The sequence below is a fragment of the Anomaloglossus baeobatrachus genome, chromosome 4 (genome assembly GCF_048569485.1).
Source record: "Anomaloglossus baeobatrachus isolate aAnoBae1 chromosome 4, aAnoBae1.hap1, whole genome shotgun sequence".
NCBI classification, from domain to species: Eukaryota; Metazoa; Chordata; class Amphibia; order Anura; family Aromobatidae; genus Anomaloglossus; species Anomaloglossus baeobatrachus.
The window spans coordinates 275,122,116-275,141,409 of record NC_134356.1 but is presented as its reverse complement, the minus strand read 5'-3'; the positions used below and the strand labels follow the sequence as shown (position 1 = coordinate 275,141,409).

The following is a 19,294-nucleotide window of genomic DNA, read 5'->3' as shown; positions in this document are numbered from 1 at the left end:
AAAATGGCGTGCGAAAAATTAAACGTGGAAATTCACAAATAGTTCCAACTGTACTATAATGCAAAATGAGATTTTTAGCAAAAAATGTATCAACGTTTTGAGCCACCCCTGCCACGTCACGGCAAATCGCGATAGGGGGGTCCTACTCTATATTTAATAAATATTTACATTGTGGCATGCGGCCTCAAAAATTCATTAAAAGTAGAACCATATTAAAGCAACACATTTACCTGTAACATTTCAGAAAGCGCTTCCATGTTTGCAAGAAGAGGCAAGCGCGAATAATGGTAGCCCAGGTCCCAGCATGTGCAGCGAACACCACACACACCGGGACAATATCAGAACCAGCCCTCACAGTGCCAGACCAGGGTCCATGAATAAAGGCGGAACAGGTCCAAGTATAAAGTGCTTAATTAACAAAGCCTGTGGACAAGGGGGAGGTGGTGAAGTGTAAACACCAACCAATATATCATTTTGGTAGAAGCAGAAGGAATCTGCAAAACAGGCCAGGCGTGCGCAGCATGGAGGGGCAGTCCAAAAAGTAATGTCAAAACTAATGTTGGAGCCTGTTCACATTACCCTGTTGCACAGGCATCATTAATTAAGCACCATTTACTTGGGCCTGCTCCGCCTTTATCCATGGCTGCTGGTCAGACACTGAGGGCCAGTTCTGACATTGTGCTGGAGTGTGTGGCCTTGCTGCATATGCTGGCACCTGGACTGCCTTTATTCGCAGTTGTCTGTCTTTGCAACATGGGAGCGGATCTGAGATGTCACATATGTTGCTTTTATATGGTTCTGCTTATTAAAATATTTAGGAGACCATATGGCACAATGGTAAAGTTATATTATATAGAGTAGGACCCCCCTATTGAAATTTGCCGTGACGTGGCAGGGGTGGCTCAAATTATTGATCAATTGTTTGCTAAAAATCTCATTTTGCATTATAGTACAGTAGGAATGAACTTGTGAATTTTACACTTTTTATTTGTTGCATGTCATTCATAGGCAGTGCTGGCTCCCCCCTCTCTATAATGTGCATGAAGTGTCAGTGTGTTTATATACTCACCTACTTCCTCCGATCTCCGGCACCGCTCTGCTCCTCAGACTCTCTGGCTCACACTATAATTGTGTGTGTGGAAAGTCTCATTTACAGTGTAAGTCTATGGAGCCTCGTTGTGCCGCTCCATACACTTGCAGGGTAAACGCCACTTCTTTGACCCGGAGAGAGTCTGCAGAGCTGTGATGTCATTGAGAAGAGGAGCAGAGTGGCGCCAGTTACAGGGGAATGCAGCGGTAGTGGACTATAGTAATACACTCACACTACATACACAGATTTAGAGAAGAAAACAAAAAAGAAAAGTTCATGGGAGGGCTTCTTTAACCTCTTCATGATTTGACATACATGTACATGAAAGAATCATGTCCCTGCCTTTGATGTGGGTGAAGAGAGAGAGAGAGAAAAAAAAAAAATCACTTGGTAAAAACTGATTTTTATTAAAGTGTGCTTATTTTTTTATTGGTCCAGAGAATCACTAATGTCTGAATGAGGCTAGAAGTTCTGCATTTGAGAATAGTATAAATGGCCGCAGAGCTGGCACTGAGGGGGGCGGCATTAAACTTGTGCACCATCAGCAATACTAGGGCAGCCAGAGGCAGGAAACATCAGGAGAACACACAATTGCTGAGGATTAAGCTTTATTGTTATTTCAGAGAAGTGAGAGTAACGGACAGGAAATCCAGAGTCCTGGCATATCCCAGCCCTGCCGTGAATCCTTACTACATGACCAGCTCTACGGCCTACCCATCCTTACCGGCAGGAAAAGATAAAGCACAGACCTGTCTGGCAATCTGACGGCGGCTGGATTTTATGCACATCGGTTTCAGCTGCATTTTCTCTGCATTTTTTTGTTAAAGGGAACCAATCACCAGGATTTTCGTATATAAGGTAAAGCCAGTGCTATACTGGCACTATCAGGCTGATTCTATACATACCTGTAGTGGGCAGCTCGGATGTTTAGGTTTCGAAATCCAAAAAGAAGGGAATTTTGTTTACTTACCGTAAATTCCTTTTCTTCTAGCTCCAATTGGGAGACCCAGACAATTGGGTGTATAGCTTATGCCTCCGGAGGCCACACAAAGTATTACACTAAAAGTGTAACGCCCCTCCCCTTCAGCCTATACACCCCCCGTGCTGCTACGGGCTCATCAGTTTTGGTGCAAAAGCCCGAAGGAGGAAAAAATTATAAACTGGTTTAAAGTAAATTCAATCCGAAGGAATATCGGAGAACTGAAACCATTTAACATGAACAACATGTGTTATACAAAAACAGGGGCGGGTGCTGGGTCTCCCAATTGGAGCTAGAAGAAAAGGAATTTACGGTAAGTAAACAAAATTCCCTTCTTCTTTGTCGCTCCTAATTGGGAGACCCAGACAATTGGGACGTCCAAAAGCAGTCCCTGGGTGGGTAAATAATACCTCATAATAGAGCCGTAACGGCCCCTTCCTACAGGTGGGCAACTGCCGCCTGAAGGACTCGCCTACCTAGGCTGGCATCTGCCGAAGCCTAGGTATGCACCTGATAGTGCTTCGTGAAAGTGTGCAGGCTCGACCAGGTAGCTGCCTGACACACCTGCTGAGCCGTAGCCTGGTGTCGCAAGGCCCAGGACGCTCCCACGGCCCTGGTAGAATGGGCCTTCAGTCCTGAGGGAACCGGAAGCCCCGAGGAACGGTAAGCTTCGAGAATTGGTTCCTTGATCCACCGAGACAGGGTTGACTTGGAAGCTTGTGTCCCTTTACGCTGACCAGCGACAAGGACAAAGAGTGCATCCGAGCGGCGCAGGGGCGCCGTTCGAGAATGTAGATCTTGGCGGACGTAGGTTTCCTAGCCTGTCTCATAGTGGCAATGACCTCTTGAGATAATCCTGAAGACGCTAGGATCCAGGACTCAATGGCCACACAGTCAGGTTGAGGGCCGCAGAATTCAGATGGAAAAACGGCCCTTGAGACAGCAAATCTGGTCGGTCTAGCAGTGCCCACGGTTGGCCGACCGTGAGATGCCACAGATCCGGGTACCACGACCTCCTCGGCCAGTCTGGAGCGACGAGGATGACGCGGCGGCAGTCGGCCCTGATCTTGCGTAACACTCTGGGCAACAGTGCCAGAGGAGGAAACACATAAGGAAGCCGAAACTGCGACCAATCCTGAACTAAGGCGTCTGCCGCCAGAGCTCTGTGATCTTGAGATCGAGCCATGAATGTTGGGACCTTGTTGTTGTGCCGTGACGCCATTAGGTCGACGTCCGGCATCCCCCAGCGGCAACAGATCTCCTGAAACACGTCCGGGTGAAGGGACCATTCCCCTGCGTCCATGCCCTGGCGACTGAGAAAGTCTGCTTCCCAGTTTTCTACGCCCGGGATGTGAACTGCGGATATGGTGGATGCTGTGGCTTCCACCCACAGCAGAATCCGCCGGACTTCCTGGAAGGCTTGCCGACTGCGTGTCCCACCTTGGTGGTTGATGTAAGCCACCGCTGTGGAGTTGTCCGACTGAATTCGGATCTGCTTGCCTTCCAGCCACTGCTGGAACGCTTTTAGGGCAAGATACACTGCCCTGATCTCCAGAACATTGATCTGAAGTGAGGACTCTTGCTGAGTCCACGTACCCTGAGCCCTGTGGTGGAGAAAAACTGCTCCCCACCCTGACAGACTCACGTCCGTCGTGACCACCGCCCAGGATGGGGGTAGGAAGGATTTCCCCTTCGATAATGAAGTGGGAAGAAGCCACCACCGAAGGGAAGCTTTGGTTGCCTGAGAGAGGGAAACGTTCCTGTCTAGGGACGTCGGCATCCTGTCCCACTTGCGTAGGATGTCCCATTGAAGTGGACGCAGGTGAAACTGCGCGAAAGGGACTGCTTCCATTGCTGCCACCTTCTTCCCCAGGAAGTGCATGAGGCGCCTCAAGGGGTGTGACCGACCTTGAAGGAGAGATTGCACCCCTGTCTGTAGTGAACGCTGTTTGTCCAGCGGAAGCTTCACTATTGCTGGAAGAGTATGAAACTCCATGCCAAGATATGTCAGCGATTGGACCGGTGTCAGATTTGACTTTGGAAAATTGATGATCCACCCGAAACTCTGGAGAATCTCCAGAGTAACGTTGAGGCTGTGTTGGCATGCCTCTTGAGAGGGTGCCTTGACCAGCAGATCGTCTAAGTAAGGTATCACTGAGTGACCCTGAGAGTGGAGGACCGCAACTACTGTAGCCATGACCTTGGTGAAAACCCTTGGGGCTGTCGCCAGGCCGAACGGCAGTGCCGCGAACTGAAGGTGTTCGTCTCCTATGGCGAAGCGCAAGAAGCGCTGATGCTCTGGAGCAATTGGTACGTGGAGATAAGCATCCTTGATATCGATCGATGCTAGGAAATCTCCTTGGGACATTGAGGCGATGACGGAGCGGAGGGATTCCATCCGGAACCGCCTGGTCCTTACGTGTTTGTTGAGCAGTTTTAGGTCCAAAACAGGACGGAAGGACCTGTCCTTCTTTGGAACCACAAACAGGTTGGAGTAGAAACCGTGGCCCTGTTGCTGAAGAGGAACCGGGACCACCACTCCTTCTGCCTTCAGAATGCCCACCGCCTGCAGAAGAGCCTCGGCTCGCTCGGGAGGCGGAGATGTTCTGAAGAATCGAGACGGAGGACGAGAGCTGAACTCTATCCTGTAACCGTGAGACAAAATGTCTCTCACCCAACGGTCTTTTACTTGTGGCAGCCAGGTGTCGCAAAAGCGGGAGAGCCTGCCACCGACCGAGGATGCGGTGCGAGGAGGCCGTAAGTCATGAGGAAGCCGCCTTAGTAGCGGCACCTCCGGCGGTCTTTTTAGGGCGTGATTTAGACCGCCATGCGTCGGAGTTCCTCTGATCCTTCTGAGGCCTTTTGGACGAGGAGAATTGGGACCTGCCCGCACCCCGAAAGGACCGAAACCTCGACTGTCCCCTCCTCTGTTGGGGTGTTTTTGGTTTGGCCTGGGGTAAGGATGTTTCCTTTCCCTTGGATTGTTTGATGATTTCATCCAATCTCTCACCAAACAAACGGTCGCCAGAAAATGGCAATCCAGTTAAGCACTTTTTGGAAGCCGAATCTGCCTTCCCTTCCCGCAGCCACAAGGCCCTGCGTATTGCCACCGAATTGTCGGCTGCAACCGCCGTACGGCTCGCAGAGTCCAGGACAGCATTAATAGCGTAGGACGCAAATGCCGACGTTTGAGAGGTTATAGACGCCACCTGCGGCGCAGACGTACGTGTGAGTGCGTCGATTTGCGCCTGACCAGCTGAGATAGCTTGGAGTGCCCATACGGCTGCGAATGCTGGAGCAAAAGACGCGCCGATAGCTTCATAGATGGATTTCAACCAGAGCTCCATCTGTCTGTCAGTGGCATCCTTGAGTGAAGCTCCATCTTCCACTGCAACTATGGATCTAGCCGCAAGTCTGGAGATTGGAGGATCCACCTTGGGACACTGAGTCCAGTCCTTGACCACGTCAGGGGGGAAAGGGTAACGTGTATCCTTAAGGCGCTTGGAAAAACGCTTATCTGGACAAGCTCGGTGTTTCTGGACTGCCTCTCTGAAGTCAGAGTGGTCCAGAAACATACTCTTTGTACGCTTGGGAAACCTGAAACGGAATTTCTCCTGCTGAGAAGCTGACTCCTCCACTGGAGGAGCTGAGGGAGAAATATCCAACATTTCATTGATGGACGCAATAAGATCATTCACTATGGCGTTCCCATCAGGAGTATCAAGGTTGAGAGCGGCTTCAGGATCAGAATCCTGATCAGCTACCTCCGCTTCATCATACAGAGAGTCCTCTCGCTGAGACCCTGAACATTGTGATGATGTCGAGGGGATATCATAGCGAGCTCGCTTAATCGGTCTGGGGCTGCGGTCCGTGTCAGAGACCTCACCCTGGGATCCATGAGACACCCCGGGAGGACATTGCTGTTCCAACTGAGGGGGACCAGGGGGCAATGATTCCACAGTGCCCCTGGCTTGAGATGCCGGCCTGGACTGCAAGGCTTCTAATATCTTAGCCATAGTCTCAGAAAGTCTTTCAGTAAAAACTGCAAACTCCGTCCCTGTCACCTGGACAGTGTTAACAGGTGGTTCTCCCTGGGCCGCCCTTAGCAGAGGCTCCGGCTGAGAAAGTGCCACAGGGGCCGAGCATTGCACACAATGAGGGTCAGTGGAACCTGCCGGCAGTATAGCCGTACATGCTGCACAGGCAGCATAGTAAGTCTGTGCTTTGGCACCCTTGCTATTTGTGGACGACATGCTGTTGTCTCCTCTGAACAATACAGGAGGGTATATAGACAAAAATCAACAGTGCACCATACAGTGTAAAGTATAGTCTATAATCATGTAATCTATAAGTACACTTCTGCACTAGTGGGGCCAGCACCACAGGTGCTGCTTACCGCCTTCGCAAAGCGGTTGTGTGGGCACCAGAAATCCTGCCTGGGTCTCCCTGAGCTTGTCTCTCCTCTCCAGCGTTAGCAGAGCTGAGAGGAATGGCTGCCGGCGTCCTGAGGAGAGGAGGGAGCCGTGGGCGTGACCCAGAAAAGTGCGGGAACTGGTGCCCCACTGTGCAGAGTGAGGGGGGTGGAGTATGCAAAGCATGCTCCAGCCCTCAGTGCTGCCGTCCTGTACAGCGTCCCGCCCTTCCCCTGACTGGCAGGGCTGGGGGCGGGAAGAAAACGAGACTAGGCCGCAAAAGCCGGGGACTCGAGTTATAAGCGCGGCCGCCGTATAAGCGCGGTCGGCGCGGAAGTCCCCGGCGCACTAACAGTCCCAGCCGCGCCGTAGTGATAACCATGGCAGCGGCGGTCAGCGCGGCAGTCCCCCTACACGAACACACTCAGTGACGCTGAAGTGTGTAATGGCACAGACGCAGTCAGCGCTGCTGTCCCCGATGCACTAGCACACCCAGCAATGCTGGAGTGTTGCTGTGCGCGGTCCCCACGGGGACACAGAGTACCTCAAAGTAGCAGGGCCATGTCCCTGAACGATACTCGGCTCCTATCCAGCATGGTCCTCAGGAGCTGTGGATGGAGCACGGTCTCCTGTGCCTGGAGACCGAAAGGATCCCACTTCACCCAGAGCCCTAATTGAGGGATGGGGAAGGAAAGCAGCATGTGGGCTCCAGCCTCCGTACCCGCAATGGATACCTCAACCTTAACAACACCGCCGACAAGAGTGGGGTGAGAAGGGAGCATGCTGGGGGCCCTGTTATGGGCCCTCTTTTCTTCCATCCGACATAGTCAGCAGCTGCTGCTGACTAAGCTGTGGAGCTATGCGTGCATGTCTGACCTCCTTCGCACAAAGCATAAAAACTGATGAGCCCGTAGCAGTACGGGGGGTGTATAGGCTGAAGGGGAGGGGCTTTACACTTTTAGTGTAATACTTTGTGTGGCCTCCGGAGGCATAAGCTATACACCCAATTGTCTGGGTCTCCCAATAAGGAGCGACAAAGAAAGTAAAGTTTATAAAATCAGCAGCTTGTTGAGTGACAGCAGCAAAGGAGCAGATAATATATTCATAGTTATCCCCTCCCTCTGTTAGAATTAGCATAAGTATTATACAAACGATTCACTTTGTCTCTTGCAGGACCTGTGTAAGGTCATACCCATGTGACCTGGTATCCAGCTTTGTTGGCTGGGGCCCCGCCCCTTCTGGTCACATGGGTATGACCTCACACAGGTCCTGCAAGAGAAAGTGAATAGTTTGTATAATACTTATGCCAATTCTAACAGAGGGAGGGGATAACTATGAATATATTATCTGCTCCTTTGCTGCTGTCACTCAACAAGCTGCTGATTTTATAAACTTTACTTTTTTGGATTTCAAAACCTAAACATTCGAGCTACCACTACAGGTAAGTATAGAATAAGCCTGATTGATAGGTTATATACGAAAATCCTGGTGAATTGTTTTGGGGTTTTTTCTTTAAAGGGAACCAAACACTATAATCAGATGTACAGTAATTTTCTGTCATTTCATCGTACAGGAATGATGACTGTACGTAAGAGGGCAGTACACAAGGGGATATGCCAGTTTATGTATGCAGCGGTCACTATGGAGCCGCGGGGATGGTAAATATTTAATGTATAGTAACATATGCCTGTACAGGGCCGACAAGGCTCCTTGGAAGAGAATCCAGATGTCACCAGTGTATAAAGTATCCCATGATCACATGGAGAACTAACAAACAGCGCAGCAGATCCACATTTAGTAAGAACAGGTCCGAGCTGCCATTCTACAGGCATGGCCGGTTTTCCATCCAGAAAGCTCATGTATTTTCTGGATGAGAAATCGCACACTTCTCCTGTGGAACATCCTATCTCACAAGTAATATGAGTCAGACCCAGAAAAGGGTGTGCGCCACAATGACTGGATCCGATGAGCTCAGAAGAGGAGCGGCACACCTTCATCTGTCCGACCTCTGCTCCAACATTACTTCACCCTTCTGTTTGGCAGTGCCATCTACAAGGTTAATAAGCTACAAAACTCAGGGGAAAACATCACTGTATGTCAACACACTACATGATAGTGTACAAGCACTGACAGCTGTGCAAAGGTAAAGGACACCAATCCATAGCTAGAGGGCAAGAGATCCAAAACACAGAAATAGGGGGGCGCACACCCGACCCGTGGCTCTGAGCGCCACAGCATTCAGGGGCTCACATAGGCAGGCAGACATTGCCAATATACCAATGTCCTCAACTATTACTCCTCATCTACAAGAATAAGAGATCACATGCAAAAAACTACAAATGACCCAAACTGAAGAGGAAACATATGTCTAACAGGGATGAAGAGCCTTAGGAGATTACTGAAGCCTTGTGCCCTCGTGTGATTTCAGAGCCATCAGGGGTTAGGACAAGGCCCCCGGCAATGTGGTGAACAGCAAATATTCCCAAAATACGGAAATGTGACCATACTCCAGAACAGCTGCCATGCCTGTGATAACATATGGTACATGGGAGGTCAGGCCGGTCGTATACTCCATATGCAGTGTGGCTAAGTAACCGAGGGTCCTCGGAGACTAGAAGTTAGTGTAGAGCCAACCCCTCAATGCTATTTCATGCAACTGCTTAGAATTCAATTGTATTGTGGCTATAAATGTATGATCACTGGAGGGGTCCACCACTAGGACACCCCAAACTCAAATTGTGTGTAACTGGTGCAGTAGTGCACATGGAGGAATACAGTACCATTCACTTGTATAGCACTGATTGGCGTGGTAGTGTGCATTTATGACCTGCTCTGTCACATTCTCCAGCACTGCAAGACCCCTGCTGTCAGGACTGGGAGATCTGGATTGTGGCCATTATAATGGCTACAGGCTGGAATCCAGTACGTGCTTATAACAGCATACTGTGTCCTGGACTGGCCTTGGACTACCATATTGCGACAGCCCGATTCCAAGCCCATCTGATGCGCTATGTGTTGCTCTTTTGACCTCTCCACTTATGAGATTATGTGCAATAACCTCATGTGATGTCAGGATAGTCAGCATGTAAAGGGGTGGGCTAAGGCCAGGCACAGAGTGCCAGGCAATTCTGGGCTGGAGCGGACCACGTGCAGCTGTAATGGGTCATTTATTGACAGAAGATAGTCTGATCAGATAGTGTGCACACATGCAGGATCACGCAGTCACAGTATCACACCTGTGTATCACACGACCAACACAGATATGTATACTGCTCGGCGAATAAGTGTGCCACTTACCCAGAAAACAAACAAAAAAAAACTGTGGGGACATTGTTTACAGACAGACCACACTTACCATACTTCGAAAATATGAAGATTTCTCATAGGGAGAAACCAGTAAAGTGAATTTTACCAGTTAGGCCGGAGTTGCATTTGCGTATGACTCGTGCCAGTCTCACATTGGTATCACCCGACACAGCCGCACAGGAGCGCCTCAGCTACATGGAAATACATACAGGTGACCCGCCCCTGTCAGGAGAGTGTGCGGCCATGTGGGTGATACCGATGGGACACTCGCACAAGTCATACGCAAGTGGAACCATACCCTTAGAATAATTTCAGACTCCATAGTCAATCGTTGTTTGGCCATGTGGTTTAGTCACTGGCAATGGGGTATAGGGGACGCATACAGATGGGCACTGTTACTCAGCGCCAGAGCAAACCTCATCACAGCAGCCCCTGTACAGACACAGGGAGTCAGGACTGATCACTAGATCACCTCATTCACACCAACATTTTTCTTAAGTGGATCACAGAGAAAGCGTATAATGGAAACATTTCTACTATTGTTTTAACCCATTCATGATCTTTGATCATAGCCTAAAAAACAAGATGATAAACGCTGATCAAACACTGAAGAGGATAGGATCTTACAGAGGCATGGTCACCCTCTGTGGGATAGTCATCTCTCACAGTGACCGGTCATCATGTGCGGAGTACCATCATCTCTATTCTACCAGCATGCCAATCAGCAAGAGCAAGCAGGAGACACAATGTGCCCATAGCAGCATATGGTTACTGCTTCATCGAACCCTAAAACCAGAAAGCCTATGGGTACAGCATCATTGACCCCCTAACACCAACAACCTGCAGGCAAAGTATCACAGACCACCTAATAGCTCAGCATGAACGGCTGTTTTGCTCCATCTGTTGCACAGGCTCAAAAAGTAGCCATGTCTGTTCCATGACAACTGAAACGTGTCGCCATACAGCGCATCATTGGATTATTATTATTATTTTCTGTCCAATTACTACAGAATTGGTCAACGGCACATAAAGCATAGCAAGGGCCAACGGGCACCGCCACTCCACACACCACGGACAGTAAGGGCCAACGGGCACCGCCACTCCACACACCACGGACAGTAAGGGCCAACGGGCACCGCCACCCACTCCACACACCACGGACAGTAAGGGCCAACGGGCACCGCCACTCCACACAACGGACAGTAAGGGCCAACGGGCACCGCCACTCCACACAACGGACAGTAAGGGCCAACGGGCACCGCCGCTCCACACAACGGACAGTAAGGGCCAACGGGCACCGCCGCTCCACACAACGGACAGTAAGGGCCAACGGGCACCGCCGCTCCACACAACGGACAGTAAGGGCCAACGGGCACCGCCACTCCACACAACGGACAGTAAGGGCCAACGGGCACCGCCGCTCCACACAACGGACAGTAAGGGCCAACGGGCACCGCCGCTCCACACAACGGACAGTAAGGGCCAACGGGCACCGCCACTCCACACAACGGACAGTAAGGGCCAACGGGCACCGCCACTCCACACAACGGACAGTAAGGGCCAACAGGCACCGCCGCTCCACACAACGGACAGTAAGGGCCAACGGGCACCGCCGCTCCACACAATACCAATCTGTAAAAGGACCCCATATATGAGGGGCACTGTGCTTGGCAGTGGACTGTTCTGCACCCCCCTACACCAGGTAGATACCATGCCTTTATCGGTGTACCCACATGCCTGGAAAAATAGAGCGGCATGTCCTATGTGTGTGTGCACAATGGACAGAGCCAGGCATCATAGAAGAACCTGTGCATGGCACCAGTGCGGGCACCGCAGCACCTCTGGCAGGGGCACACATGGCGCAGGACTCACATGCTGGCCCCGGGCCGCCCGCCACGGGCTCTTCTTGATGGAGGTCTTGGCGGTGAAGTAGAACTCCTCGGAGTCGTCCTCCAGGCTGCTGTATCCGCTGCTCATGCTGCTGCTCCACGTCATCTGCTGCCCCTCCGGTGAACACAGCGCCCACGTCCGCTACATGCTCAGCCACCCGGCCGGACTCCTCTCCGCCGGTGACTCCTGTACGGGGCGCCTCTCACATGGCAGACCGTGTGCAGCCTGACGGGCGGGGTCCAAGGTAGCTGTGCCCGGCCGGGTGAGGGTGGCGCTGGCCACAGAAGTCCACTGCTCGTCCTGAAAGTATCCGTAACTACTGGGACTGACGGCTTCCTGCACCGCTCACATCCACGGCCAGCCACGCCCCAGACAGCGGGAGCCACGCCCCCACACACCAGGTGATGTGGAGCAACTACAGCGCTGCACCTACGGTGTATACAGCTCTGCACCTATATACGGCCCCGTACTGTACACAGCACCTATATACGGCCCTGTACTGTACACAGCACCTATATACGGCCCTGTACTGTACACAGCACCTATATACGGCCCTGTACTGTACACAGCACCTATATACGGCCCCGTACTGTACACAGCACCTATATACGGCCCCGTACTGTACACAGCACCTATATACGGCCCCGTACTGTACACAGCACCTATATACGGCCCTGTACTGTACACAGCACCTATATACGGCCCTGTACTGTACACAGCACCTATATACGGCCCTGTACTGTACACAGCACCTATATACGGCCCCGTACTGTACACAGCACCTATATACGGCCCTGTACTGTACACAGCACCTATATACGGCCCTGTACTGTACACAGCACCTATATACGGCCCTGTACTGTACACAGCACCTATATACGGCCCTGTACTGTACACAGCACCTATATACGGCCCTGTACTGTACACAGCACCTACATACGGCCCTGTACTGTACACAGCACCTATATACGGCCCTGTACTGTACACAGCACCTATATACAGCCCTGTACTGTACACAGCACCTATATACGGCCCTGTACACAGCACCTATATACGGCCCTGTACTGTACACAGCACCTATATACGGCCCCGTACTGTACACAGCACCTATATACGGCCCTGTACTGTACACAGCACCTATATACGGCCCTGTACTGTACACAGCACCTATATACGGCCCTGTACTGTACACAGCACCTATATACGGCCCTGTACTGTACACAGCACCTATATACAGCCCTGTACTGTACACAGCACCTATATACAGCCCTGTCCTGTACACAGCACCTATATACGGCCCTGTACACAGCACCTATATACGGCCCTGTACTGTACACAGCACCTATATACGGCCCCGTACTGTACACAGCACCTATATACGGCCCTGTACTGTACACAGCACCTATATACGGCCCTGTACTGTACACAGCACCTATATACGGCCCTGTACTGTACACAGCACCTATATACGGCCCTGTACTGTACACAGCACCTATATACGGCCCTGTACTGTACACAGCACCTATATACAGCCCTGTACTGTACACAGCACCTATATACAGCCCTGTCCTGTACACAGCACCTATATACGGCCCTGTACACAGCACCTATATACGGCCCTGTACTGTACACAGCACCTATATACGGCCCTGTACTGTGCACAGCACCTATATACGGCCCTGTACTGTACACATCACTGCTCCTATATACAGCCCTGTACTGTACACAGCACCTATATACGGCCCTGTACTGTACACAGCACCTATATACAGCCCTGTACTGTACACAGCACCTATATACAGCCCTGTACTGTACACAGCACCTATATACGGCCCTGTACACAGCACCTATATACGGCCCTGTACTGTACACAGCACCTATATACGGCCCAGTACTGTACACAGCGCTGCACCTACGGTGTATACAGCACGGCACCTATATACGGCCCTGTACTGTACACAGCACCTATATACGGCCCTGTACTGTACACAGCACCTATATACGGCCTTGTACTGTACACAGCACCTATATACGGCCCTGTACTGCACACATCACCTATATACGGCCCTATACCTCTATACAGCACAGGACCTATACACAGCCCTGTACTGTACACAGCACCGCCCCTATATATGGCTCTGCACCTATATACGGCCCTTCACCTATATGCGGTCCAGTACCTATATATGGCACAGCACCTATACACAGCCCTGTACTGTGCACAGCACTGCACCTATATACAGCCCTGTACTTTACACAGTACTGCCCCTATATATGGCCCTGCACCTATATACCGTCCTGTACCTATATGCAGCCCAGTACTGTACACATCATTGCTCCTATATACGTCCCTGGCTGCACCTATATACAGCCCTGTACCTATATGCAGCCCAGTACTGTACACTACTCCTATATACAGTCCTGTGCTGTACACAGAACTGCACCTGTATACAATCCTGTACTGTACACATACTGCACCTATATACAGCCCTGTACTGTACACACTACTGCTCCTATAAACGGCCATGTACTATACACAACACCGCTCCTATATGGCCCTGCGCCTATATGCAGCCCTGTACTGTACACAGCATTGCTCCTATATATGACCCTGCATCTATATACGGTACTATACCTATATGCTGCCCATTATTGTACACAGCACTGCTTCTATATACAGTCCTGTACTGTACAAAGCACTGCACCTATATACAGCGCTGTACCGTATACATACTGCTCCTATGTACAGCCCTGTACTCTACACACCACTGCTCCTAAATACGGCCCTATACTATACACAATACGGCCCTGTACTATACACAACACCGCTCCTATATACGGCCCTGTACAGTACACAGCACTACTCCTATATACAGCCCTGTACTATACAGTGCACCTATATACAGCCCTGTACTATACACACCACTGCACCTATATACAGCACTGTACGGTATACATACTGCTCCTATGTACAGCCCTGTACTCTACACACCACTACTCCTATATACAGCACTGTACGGTATACATACTGCTCCTATGTACAGCCCTGTACTCTACACACCACTACTCCTATATACGGCCCTGTACTATACACAACACCGCTCCTATATACGGCCCTGTACAGTACACAGCACTACTCCTATATACAGCCCTGTACTATACAGTGCACCTATATACAGCCCTGTACTATACACACCACTGCACCTATATACAGCACTGTACGGTATACATACTGCTCCTATGTACAGCCCTGTACTCTACACACCACTACTCCTATATACGGCCCTGTACTATACACAACACCGCTCCTATATACGGCCCTGTACAGTACACAGCACTACTCCTATATACAGCCCTGTACTATACAGAGCACCTATATACAGCCCTGTACTATACACACCACTGCTCCTATATACAACCCTGTACTATACACAGCATTGCTTCTATATACGGCCCTGTACAGTACACAGCACTGCTCCTATATACAGCCCTGTACTATACAGAGCACCTATATACAGCCCTGTACTATACACACCACTGCTCCTATATACGGCCCTGTACTATACACAACACCGCTTCTATATACGGCCCTGTACAGTACACAGAACTGCTCCTATATACAGCCCTGTACTATACACAACACCTATATACAGCCCTGCACTGTACACAGCACCGCTCCTATATACGGCCCTGTACTGTACAAAGCTCTGCTCCTATATACAGCCCTGTACTGTACACAGCACTGATCCTTTACACAGGCCTATACTATACACAGCAGAGCACCTTATTCAGCTCTGTACTCTGTATTGTACACAGCACTGTGCCTATAGCCAGCCCTGTACTCTGTACTGTACACAGTATTGGACTCATGTACCACACTGTACTCTGTATTGTACACAGCACTGCACCTATATACAGGATTATGACCATAGTTCCAAAAGGTACTTTTGTGACACAGTGGATCCCCAAAGGAAGATCATACACACAATGAAGCATGGTGGAGGTTGCTGACTGAGGCTTTAGATAAGGTACAGGGAATTCTGAACAGTTCCAAATTTCAGTAAATTTTGCAACAAAAATTTGAGGCTTCTGCTAAAATCTGAAGATAAATTTTACCTTTCAGCACAACAACCCTCAGCAAACCTCCAAATCAACACAACTATAGAAACTTGCTAGTAATAAAACTAAAGCAAAGTAGTAACAATAAAAATTCTGAATTAAAAAAAAATCATAATTGAGGTGCAGTAGGAGTAGTGATTTACAAAATCCAATTTACAGGCTATTCTGCAATCCCAAAATGTCACTGTTGCAATGTTTATTCAGATGCAAGAAGATCCCCTTTTGGGTGGGGAATTGATAGGTGAAGCTATGTCCTGCTGTTGGCTTTGCCGCTGTCTCACTGCCCTAGTGACGGAGTAGAGTGGCGTCTGCCTCTTCAAGGCCTGCTATGAACAATTGGAAGTTTGAGAAAAGGGTAGTAAGTTTGGGGTCACTTAGATATTTCTTTTTTTTTGAAAGAAAAGCACATTTTTTTTCAATGAATCTAACATTAAATAAAACAGAAATACTCTCTATACATTGTTAATGTGGTAAATGACTATTCTAGCTGCAAACGTCTGGTTTTTAATGCAATATCTATATAGGTGTATAGAGGCCCATTTCCAACAACCACCACTCTAGTGTTCTAATGATACATTGTGTTAGCTAACTGTGCTAGAAGACTAATATATGTTTATAAATCCCTTGAAAACCCCTGTGCAAGTATGTTAGCACAGCTGAAAACAGTTTTGCTGATTAGAGAAGCTATAAAACTGACCTTCCTTTGAGCTAGTTGAGAATCTGAAGCATTACATTTGTTGAATCCATTAAACTCTCAAAATGGCCAGAAAAAGAGAATTTTCATGTGAAACTCGACAGTCTATTCTTGTTTTTAGAAATTAAGTATATTCCATGCAAGAAATTGCCAAGAAACTGAAGATTTCCTACAACGGTGTGTGGTATTCCCTTTGGAGGAGAGCACAAATAGGCTCTAACCAGAGTAGAAAGAAGTGGGAGGCTCCGCTGCACAACTGAGCAACAAGACAAGTACATTAGAGTCTCTAGTTTGAGAAATCGACGCCTCACAGGTCCTCAACTAGCAGCTTCATTAAATAGTACCCGCAATATGCCAGTGTCAACGTCTACAGTGAAGAGGCGACTCCAGGATGCTGGCCTTCAGGGCAGAGTGGCAAAGAAAAAGCCATATCTGAGACTGGCTAATAAAAGGAAAAGATTAATATGGCCAAAAGAAAACACAGGAAGATTGGAAAAAAGTGTTATGGACAGATGAATCGAAGCTTCAGGTGTTTGGATCACACAGAACAACATTTGTGAGACACAGAACTACTGAAAAGATGCTAGAAGAGTGCCTGACGCCATCTGTCAACCATGGTGGAGGTAATGTGATGGTCTGGGGTTGCTTTGGTGCTAGTAAAGTGGGAGATTTGTACAATATAAAAGGTATTTTGAATAAAGAAGGGTATCACTCCACTTTGCAATGCCATGCCATGTGGACAGCGCTTGATTGGAGCCAGTTTCATCCTGCAACAGTACAATGACCCAAAGCACACCTCCAAATTATGCATGAACTATTTAGGGAAGAAGCAGGCAGCTGGTATTCTATCTGTAATGGAGTGGCCAGCCCAGTCACCAGATCTCAACCCTATTGAGCTGTTGTGGGAGCAGCTTGACCGTATGGTACGCAAAAAGTGCCCATCAAGCCAATCCAACTTGTCTGAGGGACTTCTGGAAGCATGGGGGGAAATATCTCCAGATTACCTCTGCAAGTTAACAGCTAGAATACCAAAGCTCTGCAAAGCTGGAAATGCTGCAAAGGAGCATTCTGTGACGAAAGCAAAGTCTGAAGGATAAAATTATTATTTCAAGTAAAAATCATTATTTCTAACCTGGTCAATGTCTGGACTATATTTTCTATTCATTATGCAACTCATTTATAAATAAAAGAATGATTTTTCATGGAAAAGACAAATTTGCCTGGGCGACCCCAAACTTCTGAACTGTAGTTTATGCCACCAGATAGTCTATGCGTCTTCTCTTCTGGTGGGGAATGTGCAGCCATTCAATGGCCTCAAGGGTGATCAGTAATTGACTGCAGTGGTTTACATGTCAGTATCACCTGAACAATGTAATTACGAGTTAGTAAAGTCATTTTAACTATTACTCCCTCATTCTCAGTTGATCAAGACTTCTGAAGTGGAAGTAAAGGGTTGTCATGAATCAGTTCTCCTTCCGCTCTGTCTTAGGCCAGAGTCACACTTGCTAGTAACTCGCGCATCGCATCACCCGGCACGGTCGCACATTATCCTGACAGGAACAGGTCGGTTGCATGTATCTCTATGCACCTGAGATGCTCCTCTCCGGAGAGTGTGAGGCCGTGCCGGGTGATGCGATGCGAGACTCGCGCGAGTCACTAGCAAGTGTGACTCTGGCCTTATACTAAAATGAATAGTGTATGTGGCCTACAAGTGAATTAAACCATTAGTGTGCACACAACATGTTTTTCAGGCGGATTATGTTTAGAAGCCACATGAAAAAGCGCTAGAAGATTGCCAAAAAGAATGCTCATATGCACAGCAATGGAAAAAATGACTTGCTGTGCAAATGTTCCTTCTTTTGTAACTTTTTGCAACCACTTCAGGCTTCGGAAGCTATGAAGTGGCTAAACAAGTGACCTGGCCATTCTTTTGGAAGCTCCCCACTATTAATACATACAATTAAAAGAAATACGCTAGTGGCAAAGCTGCCGCAAAAAATGTCAGAGGCGTTCACTAGATCAAATTAGCAGTAGGCAGAAGTTTACATACACCAAGTTGATTAGCGAACCTGCATCTTTCAAAGACAAGTCCAGTCTTGTCCATGGCCTGGCCGTTCCTGGAAAATCAGTGTTTGAATAGATAGACAAAAAAGGCTGAATTGCTTATGTCTCATGGAAGCTCTCCCAAGCCTCTGTCACCCCAGCTCTATTCCTCGCCCAGTGCTCCCTCATATTCTTTGAATGACAGCTTCTCTGATTGAAGGGACACAGCAAAGGAGCTAGAAAACCAGCAGGAGACAGCAGCGCTGGGCGGGAAGCAGAGATGGGGAGACCTGCACAACAGCCTCACTTGCATATCCATTCACACGCTGATTTCTCAGTCATAGAGGAACAGACTGGTCATGTAAATGTATAGATAGCTTTGTCTTTCAAAGTGCTAGATGTGCACATAAATAGTTTTGGGGTGAACTCCTGCTGATAGATTCCATTTAATTAGCTTGAAAAACAACAGTCAGAGAACAATGTCATGGCTTTTGAAGCGTCTGATATGTTAATTGGCTCATATCACATCATTTGGTGGCATTTTAATGTCTACCTTCAGATCCTATTTCGTTCTGCTTGAACTAGTGTAACGGCCACGTCTCACTAAGCAACATCGCTGCTGAGTCAGGATATTTGTGACGTAGCAGCGATGTTGCTAGCGATGTTGCTGTGTGTGACATCCAGCAACGACCTGGTCCCTGCTGAGGTCGCCGGTTGTTGCTGAATGTCCTGGGCCATTTTTTAGTTGTTGCTCTCCCGCT

The 19,294-nt window shown here is 48.9% G+C and overlaps 1 protein-coding gene across 4 annotated transcripts in view; it reads right to left on the bottom strand.

Annotated features, from left to right (window-relative positions):
• The window catches only part of RASSF3 (Ras association domain family member 3), a 293,192-nt gene that overhangs the window by 48,635 nt on the left and 225,263 nt on the right, over positions 1-19,294 (bottom strand). Inside the window, exon 1 of one of the 4 annotated variants that reach the window (XM_075344853.1) lies at positions 11,660-12,034. The exons of the other annotated variants lie outside the window; for them this stretch is intronic. Within the exon in view, the coding sequence (XP_075200968.1) occupies positions 11,660-11,782 (123 nt within the window). The 5' untranslated portion in view covers positions 11,783-12,034. Of the gene's footprint in view, positions 1-11,659; positions 12,035-19,294 lie in introns of those variants that run through there. 4 annotated transcript variants of the gene reach the window in all.